At 41.6% G+C, this 26,089-nt stretch overlaps 1 protein-coding gene across 4 annotated transcripts in view; it reads left to right on the top strand.

Annotated features, from left to right (window-relative positions):
• The window catches only part of Septin4 (septin 4), a 150,450-nt gene that overhangs the window by 8,314 nt on the left and 116,047 nt on the right, over positions 1 to 26,089 (top strand). Inside the window, exon 1 of one of the 4 annotated variants that reach the window (XM_070082290.1) lies at positions 1,758 to 1,988. The exons of 1 other annotated variant lie outside the window; for it this stretch is intronic. In XM_070082290.1, the coding sequence (XP_069938391.1) occupies positions 1,824 to 1,988 (165 nt within the window). In that variant the 5' untranslated portion in view covers positions 1,758 to 1,823. Of the gene's footprint in view, positions 1 to 1,757; positions 1,989 to 7,177; positions 7,792 to 26,089 lie in introns of those variants that run through there. 2 more of the 4 variants (XM_070082289.1, XM_070082291.1) reach the window with 2 other exon arrangements.

The raw sequence follows: 26,089 nt of genomic DNA, 5'->3' as shown, positions 1-26,089 counted from the left end.
TAGGTAAGTTTTCTAAGGTACTTTTGGTACAAAATTATTAATTTCTACATTAATATAAATGAAAATTTTTATCGTTAAACGTAAAAGAGAATTTATTTTTAAAAAGGACTTAATTTTAAATGAGTTCTAGCTAATTGATACAACACTTACATGACGCACACACTTCACTAAGCATGTAAAGAAACAAGATAAAGTATAAGGAATAATTTAAAAAAATGGTCCTGGATCTATGAGGGATGGCCCACGAGCAGTCTAAGATCTGAATCTGACCTTAGAGGATAGAATCACCAGGAAGGACATAATACAATATAATTTATGTATATAAAGAGAAGAACCAGCATGTTAAACTTAGCCAAGTTTTAAGCTACCCAGAACATATGTGTCTCTATCACATACCTTTATTTAAAAAAAAAAAAACTTTACTTCGGAATTGTCTAAAATTTCTGAAAATTTTGGTGATGTATCACATATGCCTTCTGTTTTCCGTGTACATTTAAAAAAATACATTGAAATAAATGAAGATAATGAATGATGAAGAACATGACAAATTTATTTTCTAGTATTTTTTTTTTTATTCCCAGTCCTCTTAATTTTACGCTGTTAGGATTCAAATTATTGTTTCCATGATTTGATAATGACAGATATGCTAATTGGAAGACAAGTTAAATGAAGCCTTTTATTATCCTTTTTAAAAATAGATGTGATGCGGCTTCTTAAAAAAAGTATAGTCAAGGATTCCCCCTGTTTGATTCGTTACTTATTTTAATGTATCTAGACAGAGTTTGTCACAGACGGCTGTTGTATATGTCTTTGTATTGATCGCAATTGTTAAGAAAGTAAATTTTCGTTAATGACATGGCTTGTGGCATTGAAATATGATTTTAACTGTGCTTAACGTTTCGTTCGTATAATGACATTAATGTGGATTTTTCGATAAGTTTTTTTTTTTCAGGATTCTTGCACATTCCAAAAATAAAGCACATTAACAAAAGTAATACTCTGTGGTCAGTAAGGTGTGAGCACAGTGATCGTTGTGAAATTGATTATCTTCGAGTGTGGGAGTCACAGAGAGGCACATTATGTACGCCCCCGGCAGCACTTCGGCAGAACAGGCTCCTGGACCCTCCAGTTTTGGAGTTAGTCAGAGACCCTGCCGACCACCGCATCCCATGAGGCGTCAGGTGCTACCTACATCACATCCGTCACTTAATGACAAGAATCAAGCTTCTGCACCTCTTCAATCAATACCAAGATCCCAGAGGCCCACAGCAGGCAGTAGAGGGCCTTACCCGGGCACTGCTACTAGATTCAGTGTTGCAGCCATCACACCACAGTACAAGAACAGCCGCCCGCCTGATGATGAGACCTCACCCTCGCTCGGGGCCACTTACGGCCAGCAGTCATCCAATTTAGCTATGATATCGGCGACTTACGGAGGCTCGGCTATCAACTTGGGGGCCTCCAGAGCCGGATATCGCAGCAATATCAGGACTGTGGGCGAGTATGGACCTTCTTCGGCACCCACGTCCCCAAGGCCTTCACAGCGCCCCCGGCCACAACCATTTCACGAGAGAACTCATGTGGAGACTCAGACCAGCTTCCACAGCACTGCGTCGTCTCCGCAGTGCAACAGTCGGCCCCATTCTCCACCCACCAAACTGACACCAGAGACAACTCGCCAACATCCCAACGACAAAGATCATTACCCACACGACACACTCACCCCGTCGCCCTCATCACCACCGCCATCACTCGCCCTTATCCCTCATTCCCCGTCGGCCTCCAACACCATCACCAATCCTCCATCTTCTCCCAAGTCCCCTATGGGACGTAGGATATCCCGTAAGCACACTCTCTTTAACTACGACATTCTAAAAAATGCATTCTGTCTCTCCTGTCCGCCTGTGGGACTTGGCTTCACCTCGTCTGTGGCTGCCAAATATCATCACCACCACCAACTCTCTATCGCCGCTGCAGATGACAACGAGGTAAGTGCTAATTTTCTTCACTAGAAGTATACATGAGCAAGCATGTGACTTCTGGGAAGATGAGTGTACATCTTGTGTATGTACACTCGTGTCTCCAGAAATTACATCATTTCCTACATATACTTTCCTATTTCATGTATCCTTATCTACTGAAGAGGCTCTCTGATTGAAGCCTGCGGCTCCCCCTTGATTATAATACTAGTAATAATCTGATTGAGGCCGCAGTGAACAATTTTTTCCCTACAGTTTTATATTACATCTGTGTTTGGTTTACCTTTTCATTCTCATGGCTTTTTAAGGAATGAAAATGGAACGTTACAGTGTCCTTTATTATGAGATATCAAACCCAGTTATAGACTTTCGTATAGGTTTGGACTAAAGGCGAAGAGATAAAGGCAGCCCTTAAGAAAACCGATCAAAATAATGATCTGTTGCCACTTCTACGTCAGTAAGCTGACTAATTTCACAGCAGCCCCAAGAACAGGAGCAGAATCGGGAGAGACTACTATTTTCCGCACATTATTCCAAGCAGCACTCACAGAGGTGGTTGCGTTTACGGACATAAGCACGTCAACAAATACATTAGCTCTTCTACCTCTCCATAAGGCACAACTTGCATGAGCCCTTGCTTGATTGAAAAAAAAAGATAGTGATAAACAGTACGAGTGTACTGATGGCAATGGCCTCATGCGACGCATTGTAGACTAGAGACGTCCCACATGCGGCCCGCAGGCAGAATGTTGCCCACTTGATTGTGAAGTGCGGCCCGCCTGAAATTTTTAGCAATTTTACTTAATTATCACACATGAACAACTAGGCCAGTAGGACCAAAGCAACTAATATTAAAAATTTTAAATATTTATTACAGATTAAAATCCTTATTTTTTTAAATAATTAACAATTTATACTTCACAGTTGTTATAAATAAACAAAATCACGAGACCCGCACTCATGAATTTCTAGTAATGTGGCCCGCTGCTGAAAATAATTGGACGCCAGTGCTTTAAAAGAATGATTCGAGCACAGTCGTGGGACCGCCAAGGTACACATTACTGAGAATGTTTTCCTGAGGTCCACAGAATGAAAGCAGTGGCAGCTAAGATTAGAAAAGTGAAGAAAATACAGTACAACTTGTAACAGACCGCGTTGAAAGTTCTAGTTTGCACACTCAGATTTCCGCCGTGAGCTGCAATGAAGGCGCTGTAGAACAAGGGGAATGATGATGACCGTGAAAACATGATCATTATCGTAGAAATTGTTTACTATCGTCCAGCTGAAGTCCAGAACAAATGGGGAAGGGAAGCAAGTCGAGAGGTCAGCACAAGAATACTCAAGTGTGTCTTCAGGAGCCGAAGCTCCAGCATATACACACGAAGGTAAAGGTGTACCCCCATATTTGTTTCTGCGGGGGTTGAGTCACAGCTCCTGCCCCTGCCCCCTAAGTGCCTTTTTCTGGGTTCACTCCTTTCTAGCCTCGTGGCTTCTATCAATTATCATACCTCTTCTTAAAACTGTATGGATCTTGCCTCGACTACATCGTTATGCATGTCATTTAACTTCCTGATCACCCTGAGGCTGATGAAATAATTCCTGACATCACTGTGGTTCATCTATGTTTACTTTCTAGTTATTCCCTTAAGTAACGTTTCTTCCTCTCGAACAGTCTTATCTTCATCCATCATATAAACTCTGAGTATTTTGTACAGTGTGTTCATGTCTCACCCGATCTGTCATCTAATGTCAGCAATACATATTTGGGCCTCACGCAGGGGCAAGAAACAAGCGATTTCATGGCAGGGAAAGTTATAATATCAGTGTTTTCACTGGTCTTCCGAAATATTTAAATTTCGTGTCGAAGCAGTCATAAGAGGAAACAATATTAGGGCTATAATAACACTGGCTAACAAAGGTTTCAGTTCACGTTTAAAATCACGTGTAAGTTTATTCAGGTATTGGTGCACATAAATACAGTTACATAAATTTTCATACATAGCAGCATATGTGTAGATTACTTAGGATAACCCAAGAAAGTCAAAGTGACTTATTTCCATTAGGGTCCTCGTATTTCTAACTAATTTCAAATGTGAGCTTAGTTTTGTTTCAACACGTACAGTTTCTGTGAAAAAGAACGACGGTGAATGATTTCACCAAGACAGCCACCACGGAGAAGATATGGAAACCTGACGATCAGTGTGATATGATGGTCGACTACTGCTGGACACTGGTACTGGAGACACACACACACACACACACACACACACACACACACACACACACACACACACACACACACACACACACACACACACACACACACACACACACACAAGACACAGTACACACAACCGAGGAAGAAGTGAAGAGGCTTCTGAGTGAGCTAGATACCTCAAAGGCAATGGGGCCGGATAACATCTCTCCATGGGTCCTGAGAGAGGGAGCAGAGGCGCTATATGTACCCCTAACAACAATATTCAATACATCTATCGAAACAGGGAGATTGCCTGAGGCATGGAAGACAGCAAATGTAGTCCCAATCTTCAAAAAGGAGACAGACATGAAGCACTAAACTACAGACCAGTGTCACTGACATGTATAGTATGCAAAGTCATGGAGAAGATTATCAGGAGAAGAGTGGTGGAACACCTAGAAAGGAATGATCTCATCAACAGCAGCCAACATGGATTCAGGGACGGGAAATCCTGTGTCACAAACCTACTGGAGTTCTATGACATGGCGACAGCAGTAAGACAAGAGAGAGAGGGGTGGGTGGATTGCATTTTCTTGGACTGCAAGAAGGCGTTTGACACAGTTCCACACAAGAGATTAGTGCAAAAACTGGAGGACCGAGCAGGGATAACAGGGAAGGCACTACAATGGATCAGGGAATACTTGTCAGGAAGACAGCAGCGAGTTATGGTACGTGGCGAGGTGTCAGAGTGGGCACCTGTGACCAGCGGGGTCCCACAGAGGTCAGTCCTAGGACCAGTGCTGTTTCTGGTATTTGTGAACGACAAGACGGAAGGAATAGACTCCGAATTGTCCCTGTTTGCAGATGACGTGAAGTTGATGAGAAGAATTCATTCGATTGAAAACCAGGCAGAACTACAAAGGGATCTGGACAGGCTGCAGACCTGGTCCAGCAATTGGCTCCTGGAGTTCAACCCCACCAAGTGCAAAGTCATGAAGATTGGGTAAGGGCAAAGAAGACCGCAGACGGAGTACAGTCTAGGGGGGCCAGAGACTACAAACCTCACTCAAGGAAAAAGATCTTGGGGTGAGTATAACACCAGGCACATCTGAAGCGTACATCAACCAAATAACTGCTGCAGCATATGGGCGCCTAGCAAACCTCAGAACAGCATTCCGATATCTTAATAAGGAATTGTTCAGGACCCTGTACACCGTGTACGTTAGGCCCATACTGGAGTATGCGGCACCAGTTTGGAACCCACATCTAGCCAAGCACGTAAAGAAACTAGAGAAAGTGCAAAGGTTTGCAACAAGACTAGTCCCAGAGCTAAGAGGTATGTCCTACAAAGAGAGGTTAAGGGAAATCAATCTGACGACACTGGAGAGATAGGGGGGACATGATAACGACATACAAAGTACTGAGAGGAATTGACAAGGTGGAAAAAGACAGGATGTTCCAGAAATGGGACACATCAACAAGGGGACACAGTTGGAAGTTGAAGACACAGATGACTCACAGGGATGTTAGGAAGTATTTCTTCAGCCACAGAGTAATCAGGAAGTGGAATAGCTTGGGAAGCGATGTAGTGGAGGCAGGATCCATACATAGCTTTAAGGAGAGGTATGATAAAGCTCAAAGTTCAGGGAGGTGACCTAGTAGCGACCAGTGAAGAGGCGGGGCCAGGAGCTTGGACTCGACCCCTGCAACCTCAACTAGGTGAGTACAACTAGGTGAGTACACACACACACACACACACACACACACACACACACACACACACATATATATATATATATATATATATATATATATATATATATATATATATATATATATATATATATATATACAATGTATATATATATATATATATATATATATATATATATATATATATATATATATATATATATATCTTGTATGACTTCATGGAAGCAAGACGCTATTTGTGGGGGGCAATGATTGATGCACCTGGTAGTATGGATCTCACTAAGTCGATCACTTGCTGATTGGCTGAGATGATTTCACATTTGGATGGGTTAAGGATGTTCTCGTGTCATCACCTGGGCAAGATCTGCTAGAAGGGGCTCCCTTGTGCCTACCAGTGTGCCATCATCCACGAACCAGGTGTTAAGTTTACTGGCCAGCCTGACAGTGCTTGTCCTAACCGCTACACAGAAGAGAAATGGGGAAAGAGAATAACCTTGCTGGACACCCTTCCATGAAGTGATTTCATGTTCTGCAAACAAGAGCATTTGATCCCTTGCTTTACACAGCTGAAACAGAAGGGAAGAGACTGGGGTATGAACTGGATAAAGAGTTAAATTATGTTGGCTAGTGTTCTTAACGATCTGTAGCGCTTTTACCTGTTTTGTGTGTATTTTACCTTAATTTAGGACATTAATTGTCTTACTAAGCTCCTATAATAATAATAATAATAATAATAATAATAATAATAATAATAATAATAATAATAATAGTAACATTATCAAGGAAAATACATTCATTACAATAACTTAAAAAAAATGTTTTAAATTATTTTGGCTAGGCTAGGTTAGGTTGGGCTAGGTTGAGTTAGGTTAGGTTAGGTTGAGCTAAGTTGCATTAGTTTACATGCAAAATAACCACAGAGAGAGTTGAATTTTTGCATTTTGTCGCTCGTTCGCCATTACTGCATTAATTTACATATATTTAGTCTTAGGTAGGCAAATTAGAAAAGCAGCCACGCCACGTCTGGCAACGCGGTGCCTGAGCGTAGCCAGGTAACGTTTAAATTTCCCCGAAAATTAGTCATACAGGAATAGTTTCCTATCAGTTCTCATGTATTCAGTTTTTTTAAAGCTTATATTTTTCTATTTTTTTATATGCGTAATTTCCATGTGGTATTAGAAAGAGAGAGAGAGAGAGATAGACTGCGTATAGGGCGGGGTGTGCCATCAGCGATGGGTGGTGGCGGCGGCGACCCTGGCGGCAGTAGTGTCAGCCCGTGTCAGTGTGCGTGTATCAGTACACTGCTGGACGGGGTGGAGGTAGGACGTGTGCATGTGTGGAGGGGATTCCAGGCACCCAGGCTGCCGTATTCCCATCCACCACACGGGAAAGTTAACAATCTCTTCTTCAAATGATATAAAAAAAAAGGACACTATTGACCTGTTTTTTTTTCGTGTTCTTAAACTATAGCAATTTCCTTCAGGCTGTATGAACCCAAGTGTTGTAATTCAGCACACGAAATAATGAGATGATATATTAGTGTGAAAACTTGAACTGGTTGACTGGCAAAGACTGTCTTGCCGGTCGCTCAGTCGACAGGTTAATTAAATCAATGTTATGCAGGTGAGGGTCCGAATGCTCTTGCAAGACTGGGCAAATACGAACCACATTTTCTGACCACCTGTGTTAATACGAAGTTACGTGTCACAAGATACCTGTAATAAAAAAATCAGGTGCTGAATAACGAAAAGGTGTCATTTCTGGCGTTATTAATATCGTGAATAGCAGGGACAGGTGTCATTTCCTGTGGTGAATAACGCAGAGTAGACGGAAGGGGGCGACACCGACGTTATGAAGGATTTCACTTTCCTGGGCTCGCCTGCCTCAACCAACCACCTCCAGGTAGGTCTCTCTCTCTCTCTCTCTCTCTCTCTCTGAACAGCAACGCCACTAGAACGATAGAATTCTTAGCTAAAAATATTACATAACACCAGAAAAGACTAAGAACACACTAGTCACGCATCACCTTGATTAAACTGTCCAGTTTTGAGCTCACAATTGTATATAAAAAAATGAAGGTGAAAAGAGTGACAGAGCTCGAACCTCCTTCATATATTGTGTGTGTATATATATAGCTATAGAGGTGGTACTTCCCTATATTTATTATAATATTATATATATATATATATATATATATATATATATATATATATATATATATATATATATATATATACGCAGGACAAGCCACTGGAGGGTGGAAATCTTTAGCTCAAGTACTTTTACACTTCTCAGTGCGTCATCAGGAGCTGTGCAATGTTGCAAGGGAGCAACCAAAGCAGGGAGAGAGGTCTCAGAGTAGCCTAAGTGTCACTGGCGATTGTTTGCATATATATATATATATATATATATATATATATATATATATATATATATATATATATATATATATATATATATATATATATACAGTATATATATATATATATATATATATATATATATATATATATATATATATATATATATATATATATATATATAATATATATATATATATATATATATATATATATATATATATATATATATATATATATATATATATATATATATATATTATAACGTCGTGCTGAATAAGTAAAATTGGTCAATTAGCAAGAACTCATTTAAAATTAAGTCCTAAATTTTTTTTTTATATGTTTAAAGATATATGTTTTTTCATTTATGTTAATGTAAAAATTAATATTTTTTTACCAAAAGAACCTTAGAAAACTTGCCTAACCATATTATAACAAGCGCAATTTAATTTAGCCTAATCCAACTAAATGTATTTTAGATCAGGTTACAGTAATTTGGTAATAAAAAAACACAATGAAATATTTTTTTTAGTTTGGTTCAGAATGATTTTTGCGAAATTATTGCATACCTAAATTTTCGCTTGCCTTATTCGGCAAGAAGAGCGTTACTATATGTGCATGTATATAGATATATATATATATATATATATATATATATATATATATATATATATATATATATATATATATATATATATATATATATATATATATTTATGTGTATGTGTGTGGGAGGAGGAGCGTATATTGACACAGTGGTTGATTCTAATGTGTGGAGGTAAATACTGCCAAGACAATTGTATACGCACACCCGCTATTGTTACTGTAATGACCGAATTATTATTATTACTAAATAATAATAGTAATACGAACAGTAATTATTATAATTTTTTTATTATAACTATTACAATTATTATTATTATTATTGTAACGAGGAAGCGTTAAACTCGTAGGGGCCATACAGAGCCATGTAAATGGAATTAAGAGCCCTTCATCGGTGTCGAGGCATTCTTCCCCTTTGAAGGACGAAGTGTTATATGATTATAATGAAGAGCTCTTGATCCAAGTAATGTCCAGTAACATTTTTTTTTGAGAAGTAAAAAATATATTGTTAAAATCGACAGGTTGTCTTGAAAATGCACCGTTCGTTTACGTGCGTCTGTTTGTGGACGTTGGTAGTTCGCAGTAAACACTACATTATTCGTGTACGGTGGGCAGATGACGTAAAGGAAAGACTTACTGAGGTGCCAGAGTCGTAACGTCACACAGAAGAAAGCGCTGTTATGGGGGACATGTTAGTAGATGGTAGCATTGATGTACTTTACGAGAGAGAGAGAGAGAGAGAGAGAGAGAGAGAGAGAGCTTTCAAATGATGTAGGTAACAGCTCTTAGCTTGCAAATAAAGGTGGGACTCATAACCTAACTCTTCTGAGAAAACACAAATAATAATGGTCTCTAGGAACCATGATGACGATACAGGAGCAGTGGTAAGAATGAATGGGAAATGTTAGAACCCGGGGATAAGTTTTATATTCTTGGGGTGAAATTTTATTACACACTGACTATCAAGAACCACGTAGTAAATCTCTCAAACAAAGCAGCTAGACAGTAGAAGCTGCAAGACTCAATGAGGCACAAGTGTACACACACCTTGATTATGCTCCAGACCCCTACCTGTAGGGCTTCTTGGCAGAATAGAAATCAGAGCAAGACGACTCATCTCTCGTCTGGACCCGTCCTGGACAAATATATCATTTCAGCAGAGTCTTCTACACAGAAAGGATGCGGGTGGCCTTACAGTTATGTACAAGGTCAATGTTGTCTAGGTACCATACTTGGCTTCACTCCGAGGACAACGAGAAGTGAGCTTCTACACAACAAGATGGGCAGCAAAGAGCAACTACACTCCGACTGTACCTTGCTCAGGAACATTACTTCATCTGAGATCATTCATTCCTAGAATGGCTCGAGTCTGGAACATGTTCGCACAACATACCGACGTCGATGAAATAAGTCAGTTGGCCATTGAAGTCGCTGGCTCACAGATGGTTCCAATTTCATCCTATTCCCCATTTGTATGTCTCATAATAAAAAGGCTCTCAGACGAGGTGAGGTGGGTAGCAGTTCTTAGCTTGTGAAGGTAGGAACTCATAACCTAACCCTGTAAAACCATTGTGTAAATAAGAGAGAGAGAAAGAGGAAGAGAGAGAGAGAAAGATATTGAATATGGAGTACGGAATAAAAAAGGATAAAGGCGACCTTGTGTTAACGAGTGGCTATAATTTGTGGGTGTTACCTGACAATCAGTCACAATTTCACGGGTAACAGCGAGCAAATGTAGTCACGCGAAGGTTGTCGACCAGGGAGGGAGGTGGGATAGTTTCGAGAAGAAAGGAGAGAGACAGAACCATTGACATAAAGGGGAGAGAGTACGAGAGAAAGACAGATAGCTTAGGACTTAGTGGTCCTCACCGAGGTTATCTGCTGAGAACTATGTACTCTTGTCTAGATTAAGGACTTCGTTTATTATGTAGGTGTATGAGTTAAGTAAAGAAAAGAAGGCTTTCTCCTCACCCTCCACTCCCTACGGCTACTACCGGCATGAAAATGAGTTGATGTAGGTAACAGCTCTTAGCTTGTAAATAAAGGTAGGGTCCCTTAACCTAACATTGTAAAACCCTTATGTAAAGAGAGAGAGAGAGAGAATAAGCCAGGCAGAGATAGGCAGACAGAGGGAGAGTTAAAAAATATTAAATAAATATTTAAATATTTAATGAAGATCTTAGCTGAGTCTTACAGCATTGCATGAAATTTCATTAGCAATTCTAATTATTATCCATAAACCTCTGGCTGATAATAAACATCAGTTTATTCCTAAACATAAGTTTTGTAAAACAGAGAAAAAATGCTTCAACACAAGGCATTAATTTAAATAATATGAATATTCACAAGTTACTGTTGAATTTATCATACTAAAGACGAGTTCAAGTTTAATTTTATGTTGATGTAGCTTTTGCATATATTATTACTATCAAGCTCACATAAGGGAAGTCCAGAAATCATATCCTGATATTATGTGCCAAGATAGCACTTGTAACACTGCTAAAGTTGCTTATCCTGACATTATGTACTTAGCAGTTGTAGCACTTAAAAAGTAGTTGATCATGACATCATGTGCTCGGGTAGCACTTGAAGCACTGCTGATATGTGCCCAGATAGCACTTGTAGCACAGCTAGCAAAAGTAACTTGGAATCTTGGTAAAACTTACACTTAGTTAAATTATAGTTTGAGTATACAGTATACCAAACTGTCAGAAGTATTTGTAATCATCCTAAACCTGGCTACTAAAACATAGTCAGTCTGTTTACAATGCAAGTTGCTCCGTAAATGTGCTTCTCTATTCAAGCTTCTAACTATATTCCTAAGACTTTCAGATTCATTATTTATTTCTCTTCTAATGTTTCTAATGCTTGACATACTAAAGTTTTGTTAAACTTCTTCCTGAAACGTTACTTTCTTTTTTTAATTTATTAGTGTTATCACGTCGGAGAAATTCAGTGTGTGTGAGGTAATCCATAGAAATTGTACATCAATTCATTTCTCTCGGATTTTTCAGTGTCTGTATCTGGTTTCTCTAATTAGCATGTTATGTATTAGAGCCATTATGTGAATGAAGTGTCTTCAGTGATGCTGAGCAAGTATGGTAGAGGGATTTTTTTTTATTAGAAAAACCAGTTTCAGTTTTATCAACGGTAGGAATCTTGGGAAGCAACAGGGATCCACAATTACCGTGCGGTCAGCTTGGTGGTGGGACACTGAGGCAGTGTCTGCTCACTCTGCTGCTGCTGCTGTTGCTAGATTATCACGACATATCACGTGTCAGGGAAATGATGACCTTAACCTTGAGACACGAAATTTGGAGTCCGCTTGGTGTTTACCTGGAAGTGATTCGGGTGAGAAATGGAGGTATTGGGAAGCCCGGCTGTGTATTCTACGAACTTAATAATAATAATATAATAATAATAATATAATAATAATAATAATAATAATAATAATAATAATAATAATAATCTATAATTCTACAAGTACGTGTACGTGTAGTGACACACTACAGAAAGCCCCTTGTTATGCAGAGCATTTCAGGCAAATTAGGTTAATTTTGTCCCCAGGATGCGACGTACACCAGTCGACTAACACCCAGGTACCTATTTTAGTGTTAGGTGAACAGTGACAACAGGTGTTTTAAGGAAACATGCCCAGTGTTTCCACCCGTACCTGGGATCGAACCACGGACATCAATATGTGAGCTGAGTACGTAAGCAACCGAGCTACGGGAAGCCTACTTGTGGTTGCTGAGGTTGAATCCCAGCTCCTAGACCCACCTCTTAACATATGACCTCATGAGCGTTGCTCTACCTTAATACTATATAAGGTGCTTACTTACACTACCCACCCCTCGTCTGAATCATTTTGCTTCTTGATCAACCCGAGGCTGAGAAAGCACCTGACATATTCGTGCCTCATTTGTCTTTAAATTTTATACATGTTCCCATTTCTCGGATCCGCGCCTTTCAAACAGTTTGTCCTTGTTTTTCCAGTCAAGTCCTCTGAGTATCTTGTAAGCTGTTTTCGGGTAGTCTCTGGTCTTTATTTCATACAAAGTCGACAGGTTCCGTTCTTTTCCCTCTTAGCTACTGGGATCAGTCTTGTATGCTCTATGATGCGTGTGACACTTGCATGGTTGGAGGGTGTAATGCAGCCAGGGCAGTGGACACAAAACGCATTTATGCAGATCACGTTTTATGAAGATTGTTTCACTTCAAGTTGAACTTTTTTTCGTGTAAAAATGTTGGTAGAATTATCGACAATATGTTAGGTAAAATAACACAAGTGCAGCTAATGTGACATTTTGTTGTAGTAACATTTCGCTCTCCAGGAACTTTGTCAAGCCTTTACGACTAGTTGCACTTGTGTCCGTTTACCTAACTTTTTTCACGACCTGAAGCAGCTCTGCTTGGAACTAAGCTTGCACAAATAAAAGGTTATTCTATGTACTTTTGCCTTTGTCAATAGTTGTCGTATTTAGAGGTCGTGAAAAACTCTTTGTTGCTTTTTACGTGTCATTCTTGGGGTTGCGAGGCGAGCATGTACCGCCGATACTATTCTAATGACACACCCATGACAATATGCAGGGTACTGTGCTTATAGCACAACTCTTAGTTTGAGGTTTTGCAGCCTCTGTCTTCCCGTATCTATACTCCGTCATCAGTCTTCCTCACGGTCCTCGATTTTTCATAAGTGTGCACTTACCGGGATTAATTTCGAGTAGTCATTTGCCTATCCCTGGAATATAACTTCAAGTTTATATGGGTATGTGGTGTGTGTGTGTATGTATGTGTGTATGTGTGTATGTGTGTGTGTGTGTGTGTGTGTGTGTGTGTGTGTGTGTGTGTGTGTGTGTGTGTGTGTGTTTGTGTGTGTGTGTGTGTGTGTGTGTGTGTGTGTGTGTGTGTGTGTGTGTGTGTGTGTACTCACCTATTTGTACTCACCTATTTGTGGTTGCAGGGGTCGAGTCTTAGCTCCTGGCCCCGCCTCTTCACCGGTTGCTACTGGGCCCTCTCTCTCCCCGCTCCATGAGCTTTATCAAACCTCGTCTTAAAACTGTGTATGGTTCCTGCCTCCACTACGTCTTTTTCTAGGCTATTCCACTGCCTTACAACTCTATGACTGAAGAAATACTTCCTGATATCTCTCTGACTCATTTGTGTCTTCAACTTCCAATTGTGGCCTCTTGTTTCTGTGTCCCCTCCCTGGAACATCCTGTCTTTGTCCACCTTGTCTATTCCACGCAGTATTTTATATGTCGTTATCATGTCTCCCCTGACCCTCCTTTCCTCCAGTGTCGTCAGGCCGATTTCCCTTAATCTTTCTTCATAGGACATTCCCCTTAGCTCTGGAACTAACCTTGTCGCAAACCTTTGTACTTTCTCTAGTTTCTTGACGTGCTTTATCAAGTGCGGGTTCCAGACAGGTGCTGCATACTCCAGTATGGGCCTGACATACACGGTGTACAGTGTCTTGAACGATTCCTTACTAAGGTATCGGAATGCTGTTCTCAGGTTTGCCAGGCGCCCATATGCTGCAGCAGTTATCTGATTGATGTGTGCTTCCGGAGACATGCTCGGTGTTATACTCACCCCAAGATCTTTCTCCTTGAGTGAGGTTTGCAGTCTTTGGCCACCTAGCCTATACTCTGTCTGTGGTCTTCTGTGCCCTTCCCCTATCTTCATGACTTTGCATTTGGCAGGATTAAATTCGAGAAGCCATTTGCTGGACCAGGTGTCCAGTCTGTCCAGGTCTCTTTGAAGTCCTGCCTGGTCCTCATCAGATTTAATTCTCCTCATTAACTTCACATCATCTGCAAACAGGGACACTTCTGAGTCTAACCCTTCCATCATGTCGTTCACATATACCAAAAGTAGCACTGGTCCTAGGACCGACCCCTGTGGGACCCCGCTCGTCACAGGTGCCCACTGTGATACATCATTACGTACCATGACTCGTTGTTGCCTCCCTGTCAGGTATTCTCTGATCCATTGCAGTGCCCTTCCTGTTATATGCGCCTGATGCTCTAGCTTCTGCACTAATCTCTTGTGAGGAACTGTGTCAAAGGCCTTCTTGCAGTCCAAGAAGATGCAATCAACCCACCCCTCTCTCTCGTGTCTTCTGTTATTTTATCATAAAACTCCAGAAGGTTTGTGACACAGGATTTGCCTTCCATGCGTGTGTGTGTGTGTGTGTGTGTGTGTGTGTGTGTGTGTGTGTGTGTGTGTGTGTGTGTGTGTGTGTGTGTGTGTGTGTGTGTGTGTGTGTGTGTGTGTGTGTATTGACTCACGTACATGAAATGATCTTGAGGGATCTGTATATTTGTCGTCTTATGCACTGGTGAGTATTGTAAACAAGAAAATAGATGGTGATCCAAGTTACCAGCAGTCCGAAGACTTAAGGTGGTACACAACTTGAACCTTGAACTCCGATGAGGTTGTTTAAATCTTAAGGTGGTACACAACTTGAACCTTGAGCTCTGGAGAGGTTGTTTAGTATCCTGCATATCACGACGTGTTCCGGGGTGACGTGTCAGACATGTGAGTTTTTTTTGCCTGGATGGTCAGTGAGCTGCCAGGGTGTCGTCTATGAGCCACCTGTGGATCACCTGTGGACCAGTTAGCCACACCTCTTGACGCCTTTAGTGTAGAATTCAGGGGCCTCTCAACCTGCAGCCCGCGGGCATCATGTGACCCTTCTAGGAAATGAATGCGGCCCTCACATGAAATTATGAATTCACTTTTATGTAAGTTCCACACTGGACATTGTCAACAAAAACCGTGCGGCTCTCATCACACATTTGACCATCAAATGTGGCCCACTTGTGTAGGAAGGTTGAGTAAAACTGAGACTCACTGTAGATGGATAAGACACATGTGCAACACCTGGATATCTTTACTCTCAAGATGTTCCGCCAACCAGTGACTTGATCAGTTCAATACACAGGTTATTTGAAAGTACTGCATTGACACTGGGGACAGAAGATGAGGTAATCGTGCTTTTATTGTAGTTTTGCTGGGAAATAATTCTGCATTTTACCTGTAGACAATTCCAGGGGTCGCTGCCCCGCGGCCCGGTCCCAGACCAGGCCTCCTGGATGACGACATGATCAGTCAGGCTGTTGGTGCTGTTCGCACGTAGACCAAAACAGGCACCACAGCCCGGTTAATTGGTAACTAGCGTGAAGAATTCATCAAGTTTCTCCCTTGAAGACAGCCAGGGGTCTGGTGGTAATTCACCTTATGTATGAAAGGAGGGCGTTGAAGAGTCTTGGTCCCTTTATATTTACTGAGTTATCTCGTATATCACCCCTCCTTTTCATTGGAGGTATTTTTGCACACTGTACTGAGCCTCTTGCTTCCCAGTGGAGTGATTTTGATGTGAAGACGGTGAGGAATGGTTATTCTTATCTCTGATTATAATAATTATTATACTAATAATAATTATTATTAGTATAATTATTATTATTATTATTATTATTATTATTATTATTATTATTATTATTATTATTATAACATTCACGGTTCATATTGCGCCTGGGAAACGGGAGGAAATCAGGTTTTATCTGAAGGGGACGATAGCTTCAATTCCTTGAATCAAGAGCCCTTCACCAGCATCAAGACATCCCCGCTCCTTAAGAGGTCTTAATGCCCTCCAAAATTATCATGAGACCGTTGCTATTATATATTCTTAGGCATATAATGACTGCATTGTTATTTATCATTGTATCTTCCAGCGTTCTTCTCTGCATTGTTATTTATCATTGTATCTTCCAGCGTTCTTCTCTGCATTGTTATTTATCATTGTATCTTCCAGCGTTCTTCTCTGCATTGTTATTTATCATTGTATCTTCCAGCGTTCTTCTCTGCATTGTTATTTATCATTGTATCTTCCAGCGTTCTTCTCTGCATTGTTATTTACCATTGTATCTTCCAGCGTTCTTCTCTGCATTGGACTGAAGAAACCACTGGCTGGCGAAACGTTACCTCAGTAAAGATTCCTAAATGTTACACAAGTGTCTCATTGTTCAACTTGTCGGTTTTCTAAACCATTTACATCACTTCTTCACTCTTATTGTCGAATTTTGCTTGAGTGTGAGAGGCATTCCCACGTGTAAACTGCCATGTTTTCGTGTATATATGATCTTCATTAATGAGTTGTCTACTGGTATTCATCAACCACATTTTTCAGACAAACACCATGGCTGTGCTTCTCTACTCATATAAGCCTTTGTGTTTTGCCGGAGAATACAGTAACGGTAGGTGTTCTGCAGTGCTCAGCGCTGTTACTTTTTTTTTTTTTGGGGGGGGGGTTAAATAGTTTTGATAGTAGATGTTTGAATTATTCGCAGGTTTGTGAACACCCGGAGACGCATTCAGGTGTTCGAGAACATCTTGTCTGTATTGGCAGGCTGTTGATATCTCGGTCAGAAGTGATTGTATGATGTTACTTGTCAGCCTGTATGATTCCATGAGGTCACAGTGGTGCCTGTGCTAGCCTTCCTATGGTGTGTAAATATACCTAGTTGCATGAATCTTGTTGTAGCCAGCTGGCCCAGTGGCTAACACGTCGGTCTGGAATTTTACGACTCACTAGCTACGAGTTCAATCCCCACCCATACCGTGGTTTATAACAGCACTATCTAGTCCTGTGTTGTGACATAACAGCATTATCTGGTCCTGTGATGCTGTTAGATAACAGCACTATCTGGTCGCTGGATGCTGTGAGATAACAGCACTTTCTGGTCCTGTGATGCTGTGAGATAACAGCACTATCTGGTCGCTGGATGCTGTGAGGTAACAGCACTATCTGGTCGCTGGATGCTGTGAGATAACAGCACTATCTGGTCCTGTGATGCTGTGAGATAACACTGTGATGCTGTGAGATAACAGCACTATCTGGTCGCTGGATGCTGTGAGATAACAGCACTATCTGGTCCTGTGATGCTGTGAGATAACACTATCTGGTCCTGTGATGCTGTGAGATAACAGTACCATCTGGTCGCTGGATGCTGTTAGATAACATCACTATCTGGTCCTGTGATGCTGTGAGATAATACTATCTGGTCCTGTGATGCTGTGAGATAACAGCACTATCTGGTCCTGTGATGCTGTGAGATAATACTATCTGGTCCTGTGATGCTGTGAGATAACAGCACTATCTGGTCCTGTGATGCTGTGAGATAACAGCGCTATCTGGTCCTGTGATACTGTGAGATAACAGCACTATCTGGATGTGAGATGCCATCTCTGCTGGATGCTGTGAGATAGGACTGGTCGCTGGGTGCTGTGAGATGACAGCAGTATTAGGCAGCTCACGACATTGAATTGAACCTGAATTGAAAAATGACTATTGAAATTCAGCAAGTGGAAACCTTGAATCTAAAGTTGAAATATTATCCATTTTTTATTAAATATGGTGTACGGGGCAGCTTCGATAATCCAGTAGTTACTTAAACTTTGATACCCAGCACCGGTACTGAGTAGTTGCTTAACCTCTGATGCCCAGCACCAGCAATTCAGTAGTTACTTAACATTTGATATGAAGCGCCGGTAAATCCAAGGTTGATTCTGATACCCATTATCGATATTCCAGTGAATGTTCAGTCTTTGATACCCAGTACCTGTTCGCAGTTGAATAATCACTGATACCCAACACCTGGGCGCCAGCAGTTTTTTTAATTACTGATAGGCGCTGGTAAGCCTAAGTTGTGCAAGTGTTAATGGTTGATGTGTGTTTCTATTCTTGAGTATGATGTGAGCGAGGGGCAAGGCTTAACTTAAAAAATGAGAAAAAAAACTCTGCATTGAGGAATAGTGTCTTTAGTCAGAATTAGAGAACCACGGTATGGGCGGGGATTGAACTCGCGATGAATCGTAAAACTCCAGACCGACGCGTTAGCCATTGGGCCAGCTCACCGCTCACTCACCGCTAGTTCAATCCCCGCCCGTACCGTGGTATGTTTGCAATCGTGTCATTACGATTTCTCGAGTCGGAATTAGAGATGTTTCTACTACAACATCTCAACGTTGTCGAGTTCAGCCTGGTCTCAGTCCATTAGTAACGAAGACAACGTTGTTGTGGTGCACAGGAACACTGTCTTGGATCTTATGGACTGAGAGCAGGCCGAGCTCTTAACAGGATCGAAGAGGAACATACTAGCCGAAAATATTTGGAAGTACCTCTAAATATAATTATCAACACACCTTCTCAAAGCAGAGTGTTTGCAATTTAGCCTTTCCTCTTCTCCACATTATACTCAAGAAAAGAAACAAACATCAGGCTAGCACACCTGTACAACTCAATCTTCATATCAACATCCTCAGGTAAACAAACAAAATTTATTTGCAATATTACATTGAGATTATGAAATTGCAGTAATGAGTTGCAGTGCAAAGAGCCACTATCATGCCTAGGCATTATGGGCAAACTTTATTTAATGGCTTACAGACTACTTAATACTAAAGAAATTGATCATAATTTGTTTAAGTTGTACATCTTTTTTTTTTATTTATAGTTGACAGTAATTTTACTCTAATTACAATAGTTTCAATAATAAATATTGAGCTACCGTAGGCCTATCTGACCTTCCAACCAGTCCATCTGATGCACTGGTTGGTTGGTTCATGAGATTTGAAGCCTATCGACTACATAATGGTCGTTAAAGCCGGATTTCACCTGCTCGCCATCAGCCAAGAATACATTAATCCCCAAAACTAGGATTAGAGTAAACTCTCAGCATATATGTACTGAGAAACATCGGTGCTGACGCAAGCGAAATGTTGTGCACTTCTATAAATAAAGGCTCTTCTGAGTTTCTTCCAGAGTTTCTTGATGAGGAGTGTACATAAACGAAACCTTCACCGAGCTGCAGTTTCCTTAATTTTTCATCAAAGACTCCAAGAAAAGAGATCCCTTCAGGTGATCAGTTCTCCACGCATTAACACCACTCCTAACAACGTTATAATTCTTTCCTACAGTCTGGTTGCATCGAACATCTCTAAATTTTGTACTCGCGAAAGCTAACGCTAGAGTCGTCATCGCAACCAGCGACTAGGACGAAATTAAAGAACATTGAACCCTGTGGAGTGTGGAGGCTGTGACAGAATATACGTAGGTGAAACAGCAAGAAACCTCGAAACACGTCTCAATAAACACAGTGCATGTAGGAACGATAACTTGAACAACGCCTGCATACAACACCGGAATTTCGCCAGCTACCTAATGAAATTCAACGACTCAATTTCTGTAGACACAAATGCCTTGAATCATCATTAATCGCTATTTCTACAACAATTAAACAGAATAAAGGCAGCTAAATCATCTCTGAGGTATTAACAATAATTCTCTTCAGAACAATAAACCCCGTCATCACATATCTGCTACCACTTCTGCTATACTACCACAAGCACTACAACAACTACTACTACTACTACCACAAATACTACTACCACAAATACTACTACTACTACCACAAATACTACTACTACTACTACCAAAAATACTACTGCTACTACTACCAAAAATCCCTTGTGGCTTAGCGCTTCTTTTTGATTATAATAATAATACTACCAAAAATACTACTAGCCATAACGGCTATATTATGCTGTGCACCTTAAGGGTGCTCGTTAAGAGTTCCCAGTCTGCCCCCCCTTCCCCTCAAAAAAAAAAAAAAAAAATATATATATATATATATATATATATATATATATATATATATATATATATATATATATATATATATATATATATATATATATATATATTTGCTACGGACTATTAACCTGGGAAAGGTGGAGGTTAGCGATTCAGGTTAACGTGATAAAGTTTCTGTCGTCAGATTGGCTGATTTTTATTGGAATCCTTTAATACTTTCTCCCCCAGGATGCGACTCACATTAGTTAGTTAACATGCTTGTTGAACAGGAGCAACAGGTGTAAGGAAGCATGTCCAACATTTCCATTCTACCTGGGATCGAACCTCGGTCCTGCAGTGTGCGAGATAATAAGAGTGAATATTCTAGTCAGGAGTAAAATCTTAACACTACATAAATTCTGTCTACAGTCAAGGGACCTTCAGTCGGCAGTGATATTACAAAAATCGTAGAGGAGCATGACAGGTTGTACGCGCTACGACCGTCGTATAGAGGTAAATACATTATTAATATAATCATAACTAAGCGCTAAACCCACATATAGCGCTGCAGAGATGAATACATAATTTGTATATAGGTATATAATAATTAAGTAAAACATTCCCTAAACGATAATGACCTTAAAAGTTGAAGAATGAGATACTTAAGCAACATATGGGAATGAGATTAAGACACATGTGCAACATCTGGGTATCTTACGGCCTGGAGAAGTTCAGTTCCATAGTCAGGAACTATCTGAAGATCAAGCGACAGTGCGGAGACTTAAATACTGTCGGAAGGAGAGGTGCAGGGTAGTAGTAGTAGTAGTAGTAGTAGTAGTAGTGAGAGGCAACTGAGAGGTCATGTCCCTCTCAGATCCAACCCTTCTCACTCGAAAAGCTTGTCCAAGGTGTTTTCTGTACCAAGATGCCACGTGTTGCAGTGTCTGACAAGATGAACATCAAAATGGTATACAATACCGACAGGTTGTTAGGTAAGACACATATGCAACAGTTAGACAACTTTATTCCGAAACGTTTCGCCTACACAGTAGGCTTCTTCAGTCGAATACAGAAAGTAGGCAGGAACAGTAGAGATGTGAAGACGATGTAATCAGTCCATCACCCTTAAAGTCGTAGAATTTGAGGTTGTCAGTCCCTCGGCCTGGAGAAGTTCAGTTCCATAGTCAGGAACTATCTGAAGATCAAGCGACAGTGCGGAGACTTAAATACTGTCGGAAGGAGAGGTGCAGGGTAGTAGTAGTAGTAGTAGTAGTAGTAGTGAGAGGCAACTGAGAGGTCATATCCCTCTCAGATCCAACCCTTCTCACTCGAAAAGCTTGTCCAAGGTGTTTTCTGTACCAAGATGCCACGTGTTGCAGTGTCTGACAAGATGAACATCAAAATGGTATACAATACCGACAGGTTGTTAGGTAAGACACATATGCAACAGTTAGACAACTTTATTCCGAAACGTTTCGCCTACACAGTAGGCTTCTTCAGTCGAATACAGAAAGTAGGCAGGAACAGTAGAGATGTGAAGACGATGTAATCAGTCCATCACCCTTAAAGTCGTAGAATTTGAGGTTGTCAGTCCCTCGGCCTGGAGAAGTTCAGTTCCATAGTCAGGAACTATCTGAAGATCAAGCGACAGTGCGGAGACTTAAATACTGTCGGAAGGAGAGGTGCAGGGTAGTAGTAGTAGTAGTAGTAGTAGTAGTGAGAGGCAACTGAGAGGTCATGTCCCTCTCAGATCCAACCCTTCTCACTCGAAAAGCTTGTCCAAGGTGTTTTCTGTACCAAGATGCCACGTGTTGCAGTGTCTGACAAGATGAACATCAAAATGGTATACAATACCGACAGGTTGTTAGGTAAGACACATATGCAACAGTTAGACAACTTTATTCCGAAACGTTTCGCCTACACAGTAGGCTTCTTCAGTCGAATACAGAAAGTAGGCAGGAACAGTAGAGATGTGAAGACGATGTAATCAGTCCATCACCCTTAAAGTCGTAGAATTTGAGGTTGTCAGTCCCTCGGCCTGGAGAAGTTCAGTTCCATAGTCAGGAACTATCTGAAGATCAAGCGACAGTGCGGAGACTTAAATACTGTCGGAAGGAGAGGTGCAGGGTAGTAGTAGTAGTAGTAGTAGTAGTAGTGAGAGGCAACTGAGAGGTCATGTCCCTCTCAGATCCAACCCTTCTCACTCGAAAAGCTTGTCCAAGGTGTTTTCTGTACCAAGATGCCACGTGTTGCAGTGTCTGACAAGATGAACATCAAAATGGTATACAATACCGACAGGTTGTTAGGTAAGACACATATGCAACAGTTAGACAACTTTATTCCGAAACGTTTCGCCTACACAGTAGGCTTCTTCAGTCGAATACAGAAAGTAGGCAGGAACAGTAGAGATGTGAAGACGATGTAATCAGTCCATCACCCTTAAAGTCGTAGAATTTGAGGTTGTCAGTCCCTCGGCCTGGAGAAGTTCAGTTCCATAGTCAGGAACTATCTGAAGATCAAGCGACAGTGCGGAGACTTAAATACTGTCGGAAGGAGAGGTGCAGGGTAGTAGTAGTAGTAGTAGTAGTAGTAGTGAGAGGCAACTGAGAGGTCATGTCCCTCTCAGATCCAACCCTTCTCACTCCAGGCCGAGGGACTGACAACCTCAAATTCTACGACTTTAAGGGTGATGGACTGATTACATCGTCTTCACATCTCTACTGTTCCTGCCTACTTTCTGTATTCGACTGGAAAAGAGCCCTGCTGTGTAGGGCGGGAAGCGTTTCGGAATAAAGTTGTCTGGCTGTTGCGTGTGTGTCTTACCTAACAAGCCTGTCGGTATTGTTGTGCCATGATGTTCTATCTTGTCAATTTTTAACTACAAGCTTGTAACTAACATGCTTAAGGCTACAGCTTGCCATAATAGACGTGAAGGTTGAATCTTGAAGGAGCATGTTTCCTGAACCTACTCACTACCTTGCCTTACCTACCTGGCCGTATTTAGTGATCACACTGAATGTCTCCCTTGTGGCAGATTCCTTGAACTGGATTGGCTGCAGGGCTGCTCCAAGGCCGAGACTTGTTAACCTCAAATTCCCTGACAAGAAGTGATTGAACTTGTTACATCGTCTTCCTACTGTTCTGCCTACTGTCTTCGTATTCATTTGAATTCTGCTGTGTGATTTCGAAGCAATCGGGCAAGGCCTTGCAACTGTTGCATGTGTGTCTTACCTGCAACCTGTCGGTGATTGTATGCCGACTTTCGATGTTCGTCTTGTCGGCTGCACTGGCAGGCTGCGTGGCATTCTTGGCTGGCATGGAACAGCTTTTTCGGTGGAAGGAAGTTGGTCTGGAGGGACATGTTCTCGGTTGCCTCTGCTGCTGCCACGCTACTGCCACGCACTGCCTCTCCTTCCGACGTGTTAATTTGAAATCTCGCACTTGTCGCCGATCTTTCGGGCTTATTCCCTGGTGGTTGGATCCGAAGAACGACTAACCTCCGAATTCCTAGAAGACGACAAGGTGATTCCGAACTAAAGTTAGTCGTCTTGAACATCCTCTTGCCATTCCCTGCCCCTGCATTCTGCCAAGTATTCGACTGAAAGAAGCCTGTGTAATGGCGAGCATTCGGATGAATACGAAGTTGGCTCTGTTGCGTATGTGTCTTACCCCTAACAACCTGTCGTGAACCTGCCAATGATGTTCGCTCTTGACCGAACACGTGTTAACAACGTAATTGTCTGGCTGGCTGCGTAATCCTTGGAACAACTCAGTGAAGGGTTGGAACTGCGGAAGCAGGTTGGATTCTCGGTTGGACCATGTTCACTGCTACGTTACCTGCCGCACTACTGCTGCCTGCTGCTTGCTGCCTGACCTGTATTGAAGTCTCCGCACTGTCGCCGAATCAGGTCGGATGGTTTCACGACTATGGGAACGAACTGCTCGGAGGCCCGAAGACGACGGCCTCGGGATTACCGACACAGAAAGTTGATAGAACTGGATTGCATCGTCTTCGCATCTCTGCTGTTCCACTGCCTACTGCTGTACTTCGACTGACTGACTGTGGTAGCATTACAAACAAGATTGTCTCAACTGTTGCGCCTTGAATACCTGGTCTTGTCGTGTTGCCTTCTGTTTGACACGATGTTCATCTTGTCGTTTTTCGCTACGTGTATCTTATTGCAAGCTTGCCTTGGTCAGCTTTCAGTGAAGAAGGAGGTTCTGGAAGACCTGTTTTCTCGGTGGCCTCACTGCCTACTACTGCTGCTGCCTGCACCTCTGCCTTCCGCCTGTTAGTCTCCTTTCTGACTCGATCTTGAGATAAGTTCTCCGCACTATGAACTGGGGTTGAACTCGTCCAGGCTGAGGACTGGACCAACCCTCAAGTGCTACTACAAGAAAGTGATGAACTGATTGTATCTTCTGTCTCACTGTTCCTGCCTGCTCTGTATTCGACTGAAAAGCCTTACTGTGTGTGGCTTGGCCCCTCGAGTTCAAATAAGGTTGTCTGCTGTTGCATATGTGTCTTACTAACAACCTGTCGGTACGTTGTATGCCATTTTGATGTTTCATCTTGTCCGAGACACTGTAACACGTGGCATCTTAGGTACAAGCACACCTTGGACCAAGAAACTTTTCGAGTAGGAAGGGTTGGATCTGGAAGGAGGTTATGACCACTCTCAGGTTGCCTCTCACTACTCACCACTACTCGCACTGTCGCTTGATCTTCAGATAGTTCCTGACTATGGAACTGAACTTCTCCAGGCCGAGGGACTGACAACCTCAAATTCTACGACTTTAAGGGTGATGGACTGATTACATCGTCTTCACATCTCTACTGTTCCTGCCTACTTTCTGTATTCGACTGAAGAAGCCTACTGTGTAGGCGAAACGTTTCGGAATAAAGTTGTCTAACTGTTGCATATGTGTCTTACCTAACAACCTGTCGGTATTGTATACCATTTTGATGTTCATCTTGTCAGACACTGCAACACGTGGCATCTTGGTACAGAAAACACCTTGGACAAGCTTTTCGAGTGAGAAGGGTTGGATCTGAGAGGGACATGACCTCTCAGTTGCCTCTCACTACTACTACTACTACTACTACTACTACCCTGCACCTCTCCTTCCGACAGTATTTAAGTCTCCGCACTGTCGCTTGATCTTCAGATAGTTCCTGACTATGGAACTGAACTTCTCCAGGCCGAGGGACTGACAACCTCAAATTCTACGACTTTAAGGGTGATGGACTGATTACATCGTCTTCACATCTCTACTGTTCCTGCCTACTTTCTGTATTCGACTGAAGAAGCCTACTGTGTAGGCGAAACGTTTCGGAATAAAGTTGTCTAACTGTTGCATATGTGTCTTACCTAACAACCTGTCGGTATTGTATACCATTTTGATGTTCATCTTGTCAGACACTGCAACACGTGGCATCTTGGTACAGAAAACACCTTGGACAAGCTTTTCGAGTGAGAAGGGTTGGATCTGAGAGGGACATGACCTCTCAGTTGCCTCTCACTACTACTACTACTACTACTACTACTACCCTGCACCTCTCCTTCCGACAGTATTTAAGTCTCCGCACTGTCGCTTG

Source organism: Cherax quadricarinatus, chromosome 7, assembly GCF_038502225.1.
Source record: "Cherax quadricarinatus isolate ZL_2023a chromosome 7, ASM3850222v1, whole genome shotgun sequence".
Taxonomy (NCBI): domain Eukaryota; kingdom Metazoa; phylum Arthropoda; class Malacostraca; order Decapoda; family Parastacidae; genus Cherax; species Cherax quadricarinatus.
This window is presented reverse-complemented; position numbering and strand designations above follow the sequence as displayed.